We start from the raw sequence: 13,765 nt of genomic DNA on the forward strand, positions 1-13,765 counted from the left end.
AGAGATAGCGAGAGCAGGAACACAGGCAGGGGGAGTGGGAGAGGGAGAAGCAGGCTTCCCGCCGAGCAGGGAGCCCGATGTGGGGCTCGATCCCAGGACCCTGGGATCATGACCTGAGCCGAAGGCAGACGCTTAACGACTGAGCCACCCAGGCGCCCCTTTTTTAAAATCTTTTTTTTTTTAAGATTTTATTTATTTATTTGAGAGAGAGAGAATGAGAGACAGAGAGTATGAGAGGGAAGAGGGCAGAGGGAGAAGCAGACCCCGTGCTGAGCAGGGAGCCCGATGTGGGACTCGATCCCGGGACTCCAGGATCATGACCTGAGCCGAAGGTAGACGCTTAACGACTGAGCCACCCAGGCGCCCCTTCTGGGTCATTTTTGAAGCCAATTGCCAGTGATATTCTTTTAGGGCACCTGTAAAGATATTCTTTGTCCTTTATTCCTACAATAATGGTAGTGATTATAATTGGCCTAAACCCAATAAAATAATATATTTTTTTAAAGATTTATTTATTTATTTGAGAGAGCGAGAATGAGAGAGAGAGAGTACATGAGAGGGGAGAGGGTTAGAGGGAGAAGCAGACTCCCCGCCGAGCAGGGAGCCCGATGCGGGACTCGATCCAGGGACTCCAGGATCATGACCTGAGCCGAAGGCAGTCGCTCAACCAACTGAGTCACCCAGGCGCCCCCCCCAATAAAATAATATTTACCCAGATTTTGCACTTGCTGGGGAACACACCACACAATTATTTCTATTGGCGTAATTAATTCAAATTTACATTAATTAAATTAAATTAAAACATTAAACTTGTTTCTTTATCTATTCCAAAGAAGTTCAGCAATTTAATTGCTCTGAAACAAGATAACCAAAATAAGGAGAATATTTAACATACTTATTAAATGCCACTTAGTATTTCTGATTAGTATTTTTAGGGTCTAATTAGTGTCTAATTAACTTGCTATAGGCTATCTTTTCACAATACCAATTAAATCTCCAAACATCCTTTATAAACACAGCTCCGAAAAGGAGAAGATGAAGCATTGTTATAGGGGCGAGTTAATCAGGAGACATCAGCATGCTATTGTTTTATATCTATAAATACCCGTACTTATTAAAACTCATCAAGTGTTGCTTTTCACCATTAATTGCTAGTTAATCAACTTCAAATGAACGAGGAAGTCTCTGAGACCAGCTGTCATTGTCGGAGACAGATGAAGGGCCCAGAAAGCAGGAGTGTGGGGTGACAGATCAAGAGGCAAGGAGAGAAGGAAGGGGAGGCAGGAAGGGCGTGGATTACAGGTGCAGAGCGGAAGTCAGGAAAGCCCTGCTGCGTTTCCAGACGGGCTCTTCTCGCCGACACCCTGCCTCCAGGTTGGGTCACAGACTGAAATCCCAGCTTGGAACAAGTTGAAAAGTCTAGCGGGAGTGGCAGCTCTAAGGGGAAACTCCGAGGGAGACCCTGCCCAGCCTAGACAGAGAAAGCTGTAGGAGCCCCTCAGCTTCGCACTAGCTGTGTGGATAGTGGGAGTCGCTGAGCCTCTCTGAGCCTGGGTCCTCATATGTAACACACAGGGTGGGCTCTGCGCTCAGAGGGACCCCCCCAACCAGCACCACCACCACCACCCCGTTCCGTTCAATGCTCGGCTGCCGTCACCTTGCATTTCTTAAAAATTTTTGAACAAGGGGACCCTCCATTTTCATTTTGCACTGAACCTGCAAATTATGCAGCCAATCTTGGTAGAAAACCTCCCTGGTGAGAGACCCCTCATGGAGCACAATGAGCCCGGTGCCTCGCTCTCAGTAAGTTGCTCAATGAACAGCCAGCACACCAAAGGGAACGCCCAGAAGGTCGGACGCTCGTGGCTTGGAGGTGTACGTGCACCCATCCCTTTCCTAGGAGGAGGGACCCTAGGGAGATGGGCTCCTAGACGCTCTCTGTCCGTTGGCCCAGACTGTGGGAGAGCGCTCGGCCTCTTCTGGAACATTCTTGCTGCCCTGCCTGAATTGCTGGTCTCTCCCCAGCTGATTGCCTGGGAGCCAGAGCAGGAAGAGGAGGTTACCATGGTGACTGCCCGGCCCAACTTTCAAGACAGCATCCACGTGGGCTTCGTGTCCGGCCTGAAGAAGTTCACCGAGTACTTCACCTCCGTGCTGTGCTTCACCACTCCTGGCGATGGGCCTCGAAGCACCCCCCAGCTGGTGCGCACCCATGAGGATGGTAGGCACCACCCAGCCCCTGCCATCCCTGCCCCCCTCACCACCCACCCACCCAAGAGCCAGACTGAGCGTTCCAGATATGGGGCGATCCCAGCCTTGTCTCCCATCCTGGGGTGCCCCTGGAGCACCGCGGGCTGTCTTGCAGACAGTGGTCTCTCTCTGGCTCTAACATGCATTGGGTGGGGTGGGGGCCCTTTTGGGGTACAGTGCCTGGTCCTGTGGGACACCTGAGCTTCAGTGAAATCCTGGACACCTCGCTGAAGGTCAGCTGGCAAGAGCCAGGAGAGAAGAATGGCATCCTCACAGGTAAGGGTGATGGGTGGGCGTTCCTGAGCCCGGGGGCGAGACAGGGTCGTCCAGTCCATCCTGTTGACTGATGTTCATCCAAAGCCTCCCAGCAGGCCACTCTTTCTTAGAACATACTCAGAGGAGGTTCTCAGCCCCTCTGCTCTGTAGCACATCCCAGGTCCTCCGCCGCAGGCCTCAAGCACCCACCATAATGACTTGCTCCCTCCTACAGTCCCCACCCAACAGGGGCATCCCACCCAAGTTATACCTGGGGCCCCAGGCACGAGGTTCCCAGCTCCCTCGGCCCCATTGCTCCCAACCCAGACTAGTGAAAAAGGGAGAAGCAGAACAGAAGGGCCAAAGCCAGCATTTGGTCACAGCTAAGCTCATGCACAACTGGGGGCTCCCCCCAGGGTACCGGATCTCCTGGGAGGAGTATAACCGAACCAACACCCGCGTGACCCACTACCTGCCCAACGTGACCCTGGAGTACCGCGTCACGGGCCTCACTGCGCTTACCACCTACACCATCGAGGTGGCCGCCATGACCGCCAAGGGCCAGGGCCAGGTGTCCGCGTCAACCATCTCCTCCGGCGTGCCTCCAGGTGGGTGCCCACTCGCAGGGCAAGACTCCTGGCCTCTTGTGGTCTTCCTCCTGACCAAGAAGCTTACCTTTTTCTCAGGAATACTGGCTTTCTTCCCCCCGAGCTCTCCCCTGCCTTGGGTCCATGGTCCCTTGAGCTTCCCCCAGAGCAGGCTTACGTCTCATAATCCCAGGTCTCTGTTTGGAGGCTCAGTGGACCCACTGCTGCCTCCTCCCATGGCTCTCAGAAAAGCAGAGTCCCCCAGAGGACTCTCCCCCGCCCCCGTCTCATCCACCCCCATGCCACACCAGGTTCTGCATCGAGCAATAGTATCTCTGATTCAGGGGAAGAATTCTCACTGTCTCCCAGAAAGTCCAAATGGGATTCCAGCCAGTGGAAGTGTTGGTTGGGAAAGGGTAGAGTAAGGTGGGAATCATCTTAAATCTGGTATAAAGAGCAAGCTGAGACCTACTCTCAGCCCTGCTTCTGCCAAGCTCTGCAACCTCAAGCAAGTCAAGTGTCCCTTCTGTGCCTCAGTTTCCCCATCTGTATCTATGGGAGGTCGATTAGACAACCACATGGTCCTGGCTGGGTCTATAAGTCTATGCTTACGGGACCCAGCTAGAATCCCTTGACCTGCGCCCCCCACTCTGCTCCCGAGATGGCTGAGACACCCCAGCTGACTCAACCACAGCTGATAACACCAACACATATTTGTGCCTGAAGCTAAGTGCTGTATCTACATCAATTCAGTGAGTCTTCACAACGACCCTGAGGTTGGTGATACTACCGTCACCGTTTGACCAAGGAGGACACTGTGGCACAGAAAGGTTAGGTGACTTGCCCACAGACACACAGCATGGAAACAGTGGGGTTAGATTCCAGCTCAAGACAGTCCGACTTCTAGACTCTATACTCTTTCTGTTCATCCTGAATCCCAAGGTTCCTGGTCAGAAATTAGGGGCTCCCTCCCCCCCCCAGCTCTCCTTCTGATCTTCCTCAGCCATGATTGGGTTTGGGAGGGCTGAAAGGAGCTATGTGTGTGGACGGAGAGGAAGATTCTTTTGGGAAGCCCTTGCATGCCCAGCCCCTGTTCCCTGTTCCAACCTCCCTGTGGCCCTGGGAGGCCCTCCCAGCCCCCGACCCTGCCCCTCAGGCCCCTGGTCTGGACACAGAGAGCTGTGGATGCAGGAAGAAGACTGAGTTGGAGGGCGGAAGCCTCAGCCCAGCTCCTCCTACCAAACTTCTAGAAGAGTGACATAGCCCCCCACCCAGAGGCCTAGTCTATGTGGAAGGAGGACCTTGTCCTCAATGGATCTCCTCTCCCATCCTGTTTTCCAGAACTCCCAGGGGCCCCCACCAACCTGGGCATTTCCAACATCGGCCCCCGCTCCGTGACCTTGCAGTTCAGGCCAGGCTATGATGGGAAAACCTCCATCTCCCGCTGGCTGGTGGAGGCTCAGGTAAACCCTGCTGCCGGGGGGGCCCGCAGCCCATGCAGCCTGCTTCCTAGACATGGGCGCACGGCCACGCACTTGAGAGCAAACCATACGTGTGTTCACACCTGTGGGGATTTTCATATGCAACTGTCATGTGGCCAAATACCCCAAAATGCCCACCGTTCCCAGTTCTGCCTCCACTTCACCTGACCACTGTGTGCGTGCATGGACACACATATGCACGCGCACATGCATACACACACGCGTGAACACACGTGTGCACATGCACACACGTGCGGAAACACACACACACACAGCAGTCCCCGTGGGTCGGGCGGGGACTGGCCAGCCTGGAGAAATACACAGCTGCCGCCCACAGCCCCTAAAGTGGCGAGTCTGCTTTGGCTGCCCCCGGGGAGCGTCCATCAGTTCCAACACCTGGGCCACACCCCCAGAAATTCAGATTCTGATGAAGCTGGGGTTTGAGAAGCATGCCAGGGTGTTCAGAATCCCCTGGGGAGCTTGGTAAATAGCCAGATTCCCGGGTACCACCCGCAGGGATTCTGATGGGCTCGGTCTAGGGCAGGGCCCTGGCATGGGTTTCTAGCAAGCATTCCACCAGATTCTACGCAAGACGGCTCGGGGTCATGCTTGAAGTCATTTTCAGGGCCTGGAAAGGTGGTGACCCCATGTGGGGCTCTCCAGGTGAGCCCCAGGATGGAATCAAGATCTTCATGGGCAGGGCTTTACCCCTGAGAACCTGGGGCACAGGACATCTCAGCCCCACAAGCTGAGCGGGTCTAAGAGCGTCTCCCTTTTCCAGGTGGGCGTGGTTGGGGAGGGAGAGGAGTGGCTTCTGGTTCACCAGCTCACCAACGAGCCCGACGCCCGCTCCATGGAGGTGCCCGAGCTCAACCCCTTCACCTACTACAGGTAACAGGGCAGAATGCGGGGGGCTGCCCAGACCCAGACGGGCATTGGCCTGGGGTCCTGCCCTCATCACCTTGCTCACTCCCTTCCCCCACTCCAGCTTCCGAATGCGCCAAGTGAACATCGTGGGCACCAGCCCACCCAGCCAGCCTTCTAGAAAGATCCAGACCCTCCAGGCACCCCCTGACATGGCCCCTGCCAACGTGACCCTGCGCACAGCCAGTGAGACCAGCCTGTGGCTCCGCTGGATGGTGAGGCTCCCACGAGGGCAATGGGGGTGGAATGGCTCCTTGGTCCTTGTCACCCTGCCACGGTCATTGCCTCCGAGAGGGCCACATCAAGGAGGGGGGTCACCAGAATACCCACAGCTCCCTTCTCTTTTCCTTACACCTAGCACCTTTAAGGTGCCTGATAATTCATCTTAGCCAAATGAACAAATGCCTTCTGTAAGAAGGAACTAGAAAACGCTGTTTAGTGAGCATTGCCAGGTGCCAAGCATTTTACATGTTTTCTTCCATTTAATCCTCCCGGTCATCCTGCAAAGGGCACATTGCGACCCCAATTTACAGCTAAGGAAACTGAGGATCAGAGAAGTTAGGAACTCGCCCATGTCCACACAGCTCCCAAGTGGCGGGCCTGGGGTTCAGATGTAAGTCATCCCTTGCACCAAGTCAGAGAGTGAAGGGTTGTTTCTGAGGTTGTGGGGCAGGTGCGGGAGACCACCCCTCCAGGTCAGGGTTGCATGTCAAGGGCCATTACCCCAGGTAAGGCCCAGAACCCTCTCCACAGGCTTGTGACAGCAGAGTGATCCTGATCCCTACTTTACAGATGGGGAAACTGAGGCAGAAAGCGGTCAAATCACTGGCCCAAATCCCACCCACCCGCCCCTGCCAACATCCTCTAGTTAACAGCAGGGCTGGGTTTCCCAACCCGGGGAGTCTGTTCCCCCAGAATCCACAGCCCTAACCACGGAGCACACTGCAGCCCCATCTTCCGGGGATCGGGAGAAAATGTGTCTGCCTGATGCCGTTCCCCCCAGGACAGTGTTTTCCCGACTACTGCCCCACACAGCAGCCATCCAAGAGGAGCTAGGCGCGTACAGGACTTCTGAGACAAACGAATGTGGGGGACAGCACCCCGCAGCCTGGCTCCTCTCCTTAGTGCTGGGAAGAGCCTGCCTGACCCCGCTTCACCGGCCAGTCTGGCCACGCGCGACTTGGTTTTGTCTCCACGTGAGACCTCTTACCACTTGCACAAAACACAATTTGCAAAACACCATGCTGTGGGATTGACTGGAAAGCCCTTTCCCCCTTTAATTTAGCTGGACGCCTGGTAGAAGGAGCTCATGAACATACGGTAGTTCGTGATTATGAGTCCCCTCCCAGGGGACCGGCACTGAGCAGAGCTGTCTTTCCCTCCAGCTCAGGGGCCCCACGCCCCATGGGCAGCCCCCCCCCCCAGGGCGTGTGCAGCCCCAGTTACTGCTCGCTTGGCCCCTTCCTGCCTAAGCTCTGGCCCCCTCCGGGCCGGCTCCCTGCCTTCCTCCTGTAGCTCACTTTAAGGTTTCCAAACACTAAAAGACTAGAGACTGACTGATGCCCAGGGGGGCTGGAGGAGGAATAAAAAGGCAATTGATGCACCGCACAGGGCCCCAGGCACCTCCAGTCCCGCGTAATGGTGCACGGCCTGTTACCTTTCCCTAGCAGGTAAGGAAGCGTGCACTCCGGGCCCATTGATTAACTGTCTTAATGGTCTCTGGTCGGCTTCACTAAGTGTCTGAGCTAACAGGAGGCAGTGAGTATGCAGGGAGTGAGGCAGAGGCCGAGGAACGGGAGGAAGTGGGTCAGAATGTGAGGAGCCTGTGAACCGTGCCCGGGGATGCAGAACGGCAGGGAGGTGAGGGCCCAGGGCGCCTCTTCTTTGGAGAGAATCCTAAGGCGGAGTCCTCAGCTCACACCTACTCCGGATCACAGGTCCCCCCAACATGCACACACCCCCACTGCTTACCAACACTGCCCAGGTTCATCCAAATGACCTTGAGCCAGCAGCCACAGCCCCAGCCGCCTAGGAAAGGGATCTGAAACTCCCCAGAAGGAGGCGGCTGAACATGTGGCAGGAGAGATTCAGGCCTCCTGCTGGAAGGACTGCTGCCAGTGACTGGTACTCACTCCATCCATGCCCGAGACACTTGCTTCTCCAAGGGCGGCGGGCGTGAGCTGGGAGCAGGCATGTTAGAGGCAATTAAGTGTGTGTTGGCAGCCTAAGCGAGGGAGTTAAGTGGTAGAGACAGCCGAGGCCAGGGGTGCTGTGCTCATCTGCCTGTTGGACAGACAGGTTTGTGGGTCTCCTCTCCAGTCTCAGTGCCCCGGCCGGGTACTGAGTTTGCCCCGTGTGCGAGAATGGATGCCATCTCTCCTGGGAGCTTGGCACAGACAGACAGGGAGATGGGGCAGTGGGGGGAAGCCTCCAGAAATACAGACTCACACATTCTAAGCCCCACCTGGCGAGAGCACCTCACATGGGCACGGACAGCTTGGACGGTGGGTATGATAATCCTGTAGGGCTCCCTGGAAGAGGGTGCACAAGCCAGATAGTCCCCCGCACGGGGTGGGCCTGGCCTCACAGCCGCTCTGCCACCCCCACCTTCCTGCAGCCTCTCCCGGAGATGGAATACAACGGGAACCCCGAGTCGGTGGGCTACAAGATCAAATACAGCCGGGCAGACGGCCACGGCAAGACGCTGAGCCACGTGGTCCAGGACCGCGTGGAGCGTGACTACACCATTGAAGACCTGGAGGAGTGGACAGAGTACCGCGTCCAGGTCCAGGCCTTCAACGCCATCGGGAGCGGGCCCTGGAGCCAGATGGTGACGGGCAGGACCCGGGAGTCAGGTACTGTGGCCCTTGTACCAGCCCCCCCCGGGCCCCGCAGCCTGTGGCAGGGACCCCCCCACCCCACCTTGGTCTCTCTGCCCTCACGGCCTTCCAAGGGTACAAAGGCTGGAGCCATTGTTCAGAATAAGCCCAGACTCACTTTCCCGCTCATGCTCAACATCCCGGCAGAGCGCCCGACCTTGTTGCCGTGTCCCCCAGCGTATTCCCACTGCTCCCAAAATCGGGGGGTTGGGGGGATCCCCACCCCTGCAGGTTAGCCAGGAGGTCTTTCCCTGCAAACTGCCCATGTCTCTGTGCCCTCACCTTTAACCCTGACACCCAGTAGTGCCTAAAAGAACCGGAGATGAGGAGGTTGGATCAGTTCTCAGAACATTCCAGAAGCAGAACCAGCAGCTCACGGGACCCCGGCAAGGGGTCACCCACAGAACATGAGCCCCCAGCCTTCAGGCAGCCCTCGTGCATCCACATGTGGTTCACCACTCTGAGGCTTTTTCCTGGCCCCTTTTGAAGGAGGTCCCCTCCCATCCCGGCCCCTCCCCAGCCCTCACTGCTGCGCAGACAGGAAAGGGGGGCTCATCCTCCCATTGGCCCAAGCAGAGGATAACGGGGAGGCTCCTCTGAAACCAGAAGCAGCATCTGCGATGTTCCAGAGCCACCAGGAATCACTGCAGGATAATCTGCTGCTGGGGACAGGGTGTCACACCCCCTTCCTCTGTAGGGCCGACTGGGTCCTGAGCTCCTCCTCTTTGCTCCCTCTCCCCCTCAGTGCCGTCCTCTGGCCCCACCAACGTGTCTGCACTGGCCACGACCTCCAGCAGCATGCTAGTGCGCTGGGACGAGATCCCTGAGGCCGACCGCAATGGGCTCGTGCTGGGCTACAAGGTGAGTCCTGGCTCCAAGGTCGCCCGCGTCCCCATCCAAGGTGCCTTGTCCTCATGACCCCTGGGGCCCATGTCTCCGCCTTCTGGAATGGATGCCCAGGAGCTCCTGGCGTCTCTGCTCTGGGTGGCACGGCAACCAAGGAGTCCTCCCTCAGGGCTGGAGGCTTCCAGGGGGGCCCAGGTCCTTGGGGAAGCCCCCAGGAGGCCCCACTGGCTGTCCCAGCCTCGCTCAGCCCACGGGCCCAGTTCCCATCATCTTCTAGAATTGCTCCCAAAGCTGCGCCTAACCGCAGGGTTCAGCCTTGGCCCACAGGTTGGGAGACGTGGCTTGATGTCCGTGCCCCCCCATTACTGGCTGTGTGACCTCGTGCCAGTCATGCCCCTTCTCTGGGCCTGTTTTCCTAGCTGAATGCGCTCTAAGGAACCTTCCAGCTCCCTGGCCCGGTGCATCTTTGTGTCCCCTGCTCTCCCAGAGCCCAAGCTCCACCGTATCCCATGCCCATCAGGTTCACTTTGAGTAAAGCTCTGTGCAGGGAGCCACTCCAAGGAGCCCAGGGCCCAGCAGCTCTATCCCGCCTGCCTCACTCCGGGGACGAGACGTGGGGAAGGTGCTGGCACGCAGGACCTAGACCCAGGCCCTCACCCCCTGCACTGTGCTCTGGCAGGTGATGTATAAGGAGAAGGACTCGGATTCCCAGCCCCGGTTCTGGCTGGTGGAAGGGAACTCGTCACGCAGCGCCCAGCTCACAGGGTTGGGCAAATACGTGCTCTATGAGGTCCAGGTGCTAGCCTTCACGCGCATCGGGGATGGCAGCCCCAGCCACCCTCCCATCCTGGAGCGGACGCTGGATGATGGTGAGTTTGAATCCCTGCGCGCCTGGGGAGGCTGGGAGCTCCCCTCCCTCCTGCCTGCCCGGCCCTGCCCCTCCGGGCTCGCACTTTGCCCCAAAGGGAACCGTGGCGTCAGGCTTCTCCTGTGGGGGACAGGTCACCGAGGGCCACCAACCCACTGCGAGGGGATACACAACCCAGACTGTGCGTCCCTGAGGAAGAAGTGGAAGGCAAGGACAGTTTGACATCGGATTCAATCTCTTGTGCACTCTCTGGGACAAGCGCACAGAATAGAGACTTGGCACCCATTTTGATTTGGGTTTTGCCTGGGGCAGGTGCACTTGGAGTAAAGGTCTGTGCAAGGAAGAGGCTTGCTTTTTCCTGGGCATGAGCCTCCTGGTCCCATTTGCAGAAGAGCGATGCCAGCAGGGCTCCAGGCATTCATCCCTGCAGCAGAACTTTCCGTCAAAGGCTGACCGACAGGTCCTTGGCTCCCTCCCCTCTCCCCACACTCGTACTCTGACTGCCCACCACAAACATTGCTGGGGTCCAGACAAGAGTGCAAAAGGAAGCATAAACACCGTGTGTCCATGTATTCTAAAGTTATAAATCAAGCAATTGATCTGTTAAATTCAGTATGTTTGACCCTCTTGCCTTGACCTGGAAGGCCAAGTTCAAGTCTAGAAATCTCAGACTTTGGGGGATTATCTGTTGGGATGAGGCCGCACGGGAAGTGTTGCCCACCCCCAGCCATCCTCCCCTCTGCCCTGTTCCCTTCCCCTTCTCTCCCCTGACACATGGTACTCAGTCTCCGTCCACATACCCCAAACAGCTGCCCCCCCCCCCCCACCGCCCCGGCCATCCCTCAGTCCGGAGGTGCAAGTCTGGAGGGTGGGCCTGGGGAACTGGCCCATGCAGACCCTGGAAAAGGAGTGTTTCAGGCTCAGGGTGGGCCCTGTGGCCACCTCACCCTATGGGTGGAAGGAAGTCAGAGTGGTGCCTTCTAAAGCACAGACCCAGGACAAGGCCCCGTTGCCCAGTTCTGAGGGCAGCCCTGCATGTACGTACATGGACACTGAGCCAAAGGAACTAGAGCCTGGTCCCTTCTGGTTCCTGCCAAATAATGCCCTTTTTTGAGGACAGAAACCTCCCTGATAGCATCTTTGTGTCCCGTGTTGGATCGCAGCGTCAGGCACAGAGCCGCACTCCACAGATCACTGAGCTCAGTGTGCCCTTCCCCGCAGCCTGCCCGCGTGCTCTCCCGGAGCCGGACCTGGGGTGGGGCTGGGGCTGAGCAGTAGCTGGGCGGCCACCTGCTTCTCCTTTGTCCCCTGCAGTCCCGGGGCCGCCCATGGGCATCCTGTTCCCAGAGGTGAGGACCACGTCCGTGCGACTGATCTGGCAGCCCCCCACCGCCCCCAACGGCATCATTCTTGGTAAGCCTCTACCCTCTCCGGTGCCCGGAGGCTGCAGGTAGGAGGAGGAGGCCAGAGGGAGACTGGGCCCAGGAAGTGTCCACATCTCCTCAAGAAGCACCATTTCACATTCACGGATCCTCCCCTAACACACGCATAGACACGCATGCACACACGCAGCCCCTCGGGGGAAGGCTCACGGGGTTGAACTGGAGCAAGCGGGCTCTCTCACAGCCTCAGCCCCCTCACCCGTGAAACCGTGGCGGGCACTCCCTGTGCCTAGTGCGGGCTCTCAGAGCTGGCAGCCCGCAGTGCCTGCCCCAGAGGAAGGCCGCTCCTCAGAAGGCAGAGTGGAGGCCGGGAGGGGCCGGCGCCTTGGACTTAGACAGACGGGCTGGGATTCCAGCTCAGGCACTTCCTAGCAGGTGCTCTGGCCCCTCTGAGCCCCTGTCCCCCTCACCTGAGGCTGCCATGGGGGTCACGGACTCTGTGACCCCCATGGAGGGAGTGCCCCCCACAGCCACACTCCCCACGTGGCAGCTGAGGACACAAGAATGACCAAGAGGGCTCTAAGCTGACGAACCACAGCCAGGGGAGCTCAAGTGCAGACACTGCGGTGGCCCGGGAAGGATTCGACCCTTTCCCCGGGCACCGAGGGCAACTGCCCTGCCCCCCAGCACAGCCCATGTCCTTCCTTCCCGCAGCCTACCAGGTCACACACCGGCTCAACGCCACCACGGCCAACACGGCCACCGTGGAGGTGCTGACACCCAGCACCCGCCAGTACACCGTGACCGGCCTCAAGCCGGAGTCCGTCTACCTGTTCCGCATCACGGCCCAGACCCGCAAGGGCTGGGGAGAGGCCGCCGAGGCCCTGGTGGTGACCACCGAGAAGAGAGGTGACTGCCCACTGGGGCTGGGGAGGCCTGGGGGCAGCCGAGGCGGGGGCGGGGGTCCCGGCCAACGCAGGTGCCCCCACCTGACCTCGCAGGTGCCTGGGAATCAGCCAGTTAAGAGCCGCGTTGCCCTGACCTGGAGTGGCAGGTGGGCTGAGATCTCTGGGGTCAGGGTCAGCAAGGGCTCCAGTGGACTTCCAGAAGCTGGGCTGCGAGTCCCCCTCCCAAGGAGCCTGCTTTGCCTCAGCTACTGGTTTTCCGAAGAGGGAGGGTTGGTGAGACCAGCTTCCTTCCCTTCTCCCCTGCCCTCAGTGAAGATGGTGTCCGTTTGGGTGGCGGGTGGGGCTGCAGCGTGGAGCCCCGGGTGCCAAGGGCCTGTGGCCCTGAGCCGGTGACTCACCGGAGGTCGGGCTCCCCTGAAGCAGGCTGACACCCCGATTCCTATGAAAGTGGTTCGTTAGACAGTGTTCCCAGGAAAAACCAGTAGGACAGCGGTTCTCAACCGGGAGCTGCTTCGCCCCCCGGGGAACATTGGGCAGCGTCTGGAGACCCATTTGAGTTGTCGCAACTAAGAGGGAGCTATGACTGGCATCTAGGGGGTGGAGGCCAGGATGCTGCTAACACCCCACAGCACGTAGGACGGCCCCATAACACGGAATCGGCCGCCCCAAGTGCCGGAGTGCTGAGGCTGAGAACTCCTGCAGGAGGGCCTGGGGCAGCGAGAAGGAAGCCAGGCGTGGGCAGGGCATCCGGCAGAGCCCCACCAAGGGAAGCGTGGGCTCCATCCCACTCAAGCAGGGACGGCGCAGGCCCCATCTCAGCGCTGGGGCAGGCGGGGGACAAAGGAGCCGGGTGTTCGGACCTCCTCCCTGCCGGTCCCTGGTCGGGCTGCCCGCGGGAGATCTAAGTTCCCAGGCACCTGGGCCTCTAATGGCCTGAGCACAGGTCGTGGACCAGGAGCCACGGAGCCACGGGTGCTCGCTGTCGGGACCTGTGTGCACAGAGAGGGGATGGGGCCGCGGGCATCAGGCCTGAGCCCAGAGCATCTCCTTCTCTTCCTTGAAAAAGCTCACCCCCACCCCCTTCCCGGCTGACTTCCCTGCTCCTGTCCCCCTCCGCCACCTCCCAGACCGCCCCCAGCCCCCCAGCAAGCCGGTGGTGCAGCAGGAGGACGTGAAGGCTCGCAGCGTGCTACTGTGTTGGGAGCCGGGAAGCGATGGCCTGTCCCCCGTGCGCTACTACACCGTCCAGACCCGCGAGCTGCCCAGCGGCCGGTGGGCGCTGCACTCGGCCTCCGTGAGCCACAACGCGTCTGCCTTCGTGGTGGACAGGTGAGGCCCGGGTGGTGGACAGGTGAGGCCCGGGTGGTGGACAGGTGAGGCCCGGG

General features: G+C 58.9%; 1 protein-coding gene across 1 annotated transcript in view; it reads left to right on the forward strand.

Moving 5' to 3' along the window:
* The window catches only part of SDK2 (sidekick cell adhesion molecule 2), a 131,967-nt gene that overhangs the window by 80,098 nt on the left and 38,104 nt on the right, over positions 1–13,765 (forward strand). The window contains exons 19-30 of the mRNA XM_035026354.1: positions 2,026–2,221; positions 2,428–2,526; positions 2,922–3,113; positions 4,434–4,555; positions 5,355–5,464; positions 5,562–5,712; positions 8,115–8,352; positions 9,122–9,237; positions 9,902–10,091; positions 11,405–11,503; positions 12,187–12,381; positions 13,508–13,709. Coding sequence (XP_034882245.1) covers positions 2,026–2,221; positions 2,428–2,526; positions 2,922–3,113; positions 4,434–4,555; positions 5,355–5,464; positions 5,562–5,712; positions 8,115–8,352; positions 9,122–9,237; positions 9,902–10,091; positions 11,405–11,503; positions 12,187–12,381; positions 13,508–13,709 — 1,910 coding nt within the window. The remainder of the gene's footprint in view (positions 1–2,025; positions 2,222–2,427; positions 2,527–2,921; positions 3,114–4,433; positions 4,556–5,354; positions 5,465–5,561; positions 5,713–8,114; positions 8,353–9,121; positions 9,238–9,901; positions 10,092–11,404; positions 11,504–12,186; positions 12,382–13,507; positions 13,710–13,765) is intronic.

This window comes from Mirounga leonina, unplaced genomic scaffold (assembly GCF_011800145.1).
Source record: "Mirounga leonina isolate KUSES-001 unplaced genomic scaffold, KU_Mleo_1.0 Mir_197, whole genome shotgun sequence".
Taxonomy (NCBI): Eukaryota; Metazoa; Chordata; class Mammalia; order Carnivora; family Phocidae; genus Mirounga; species Mirounga leonina.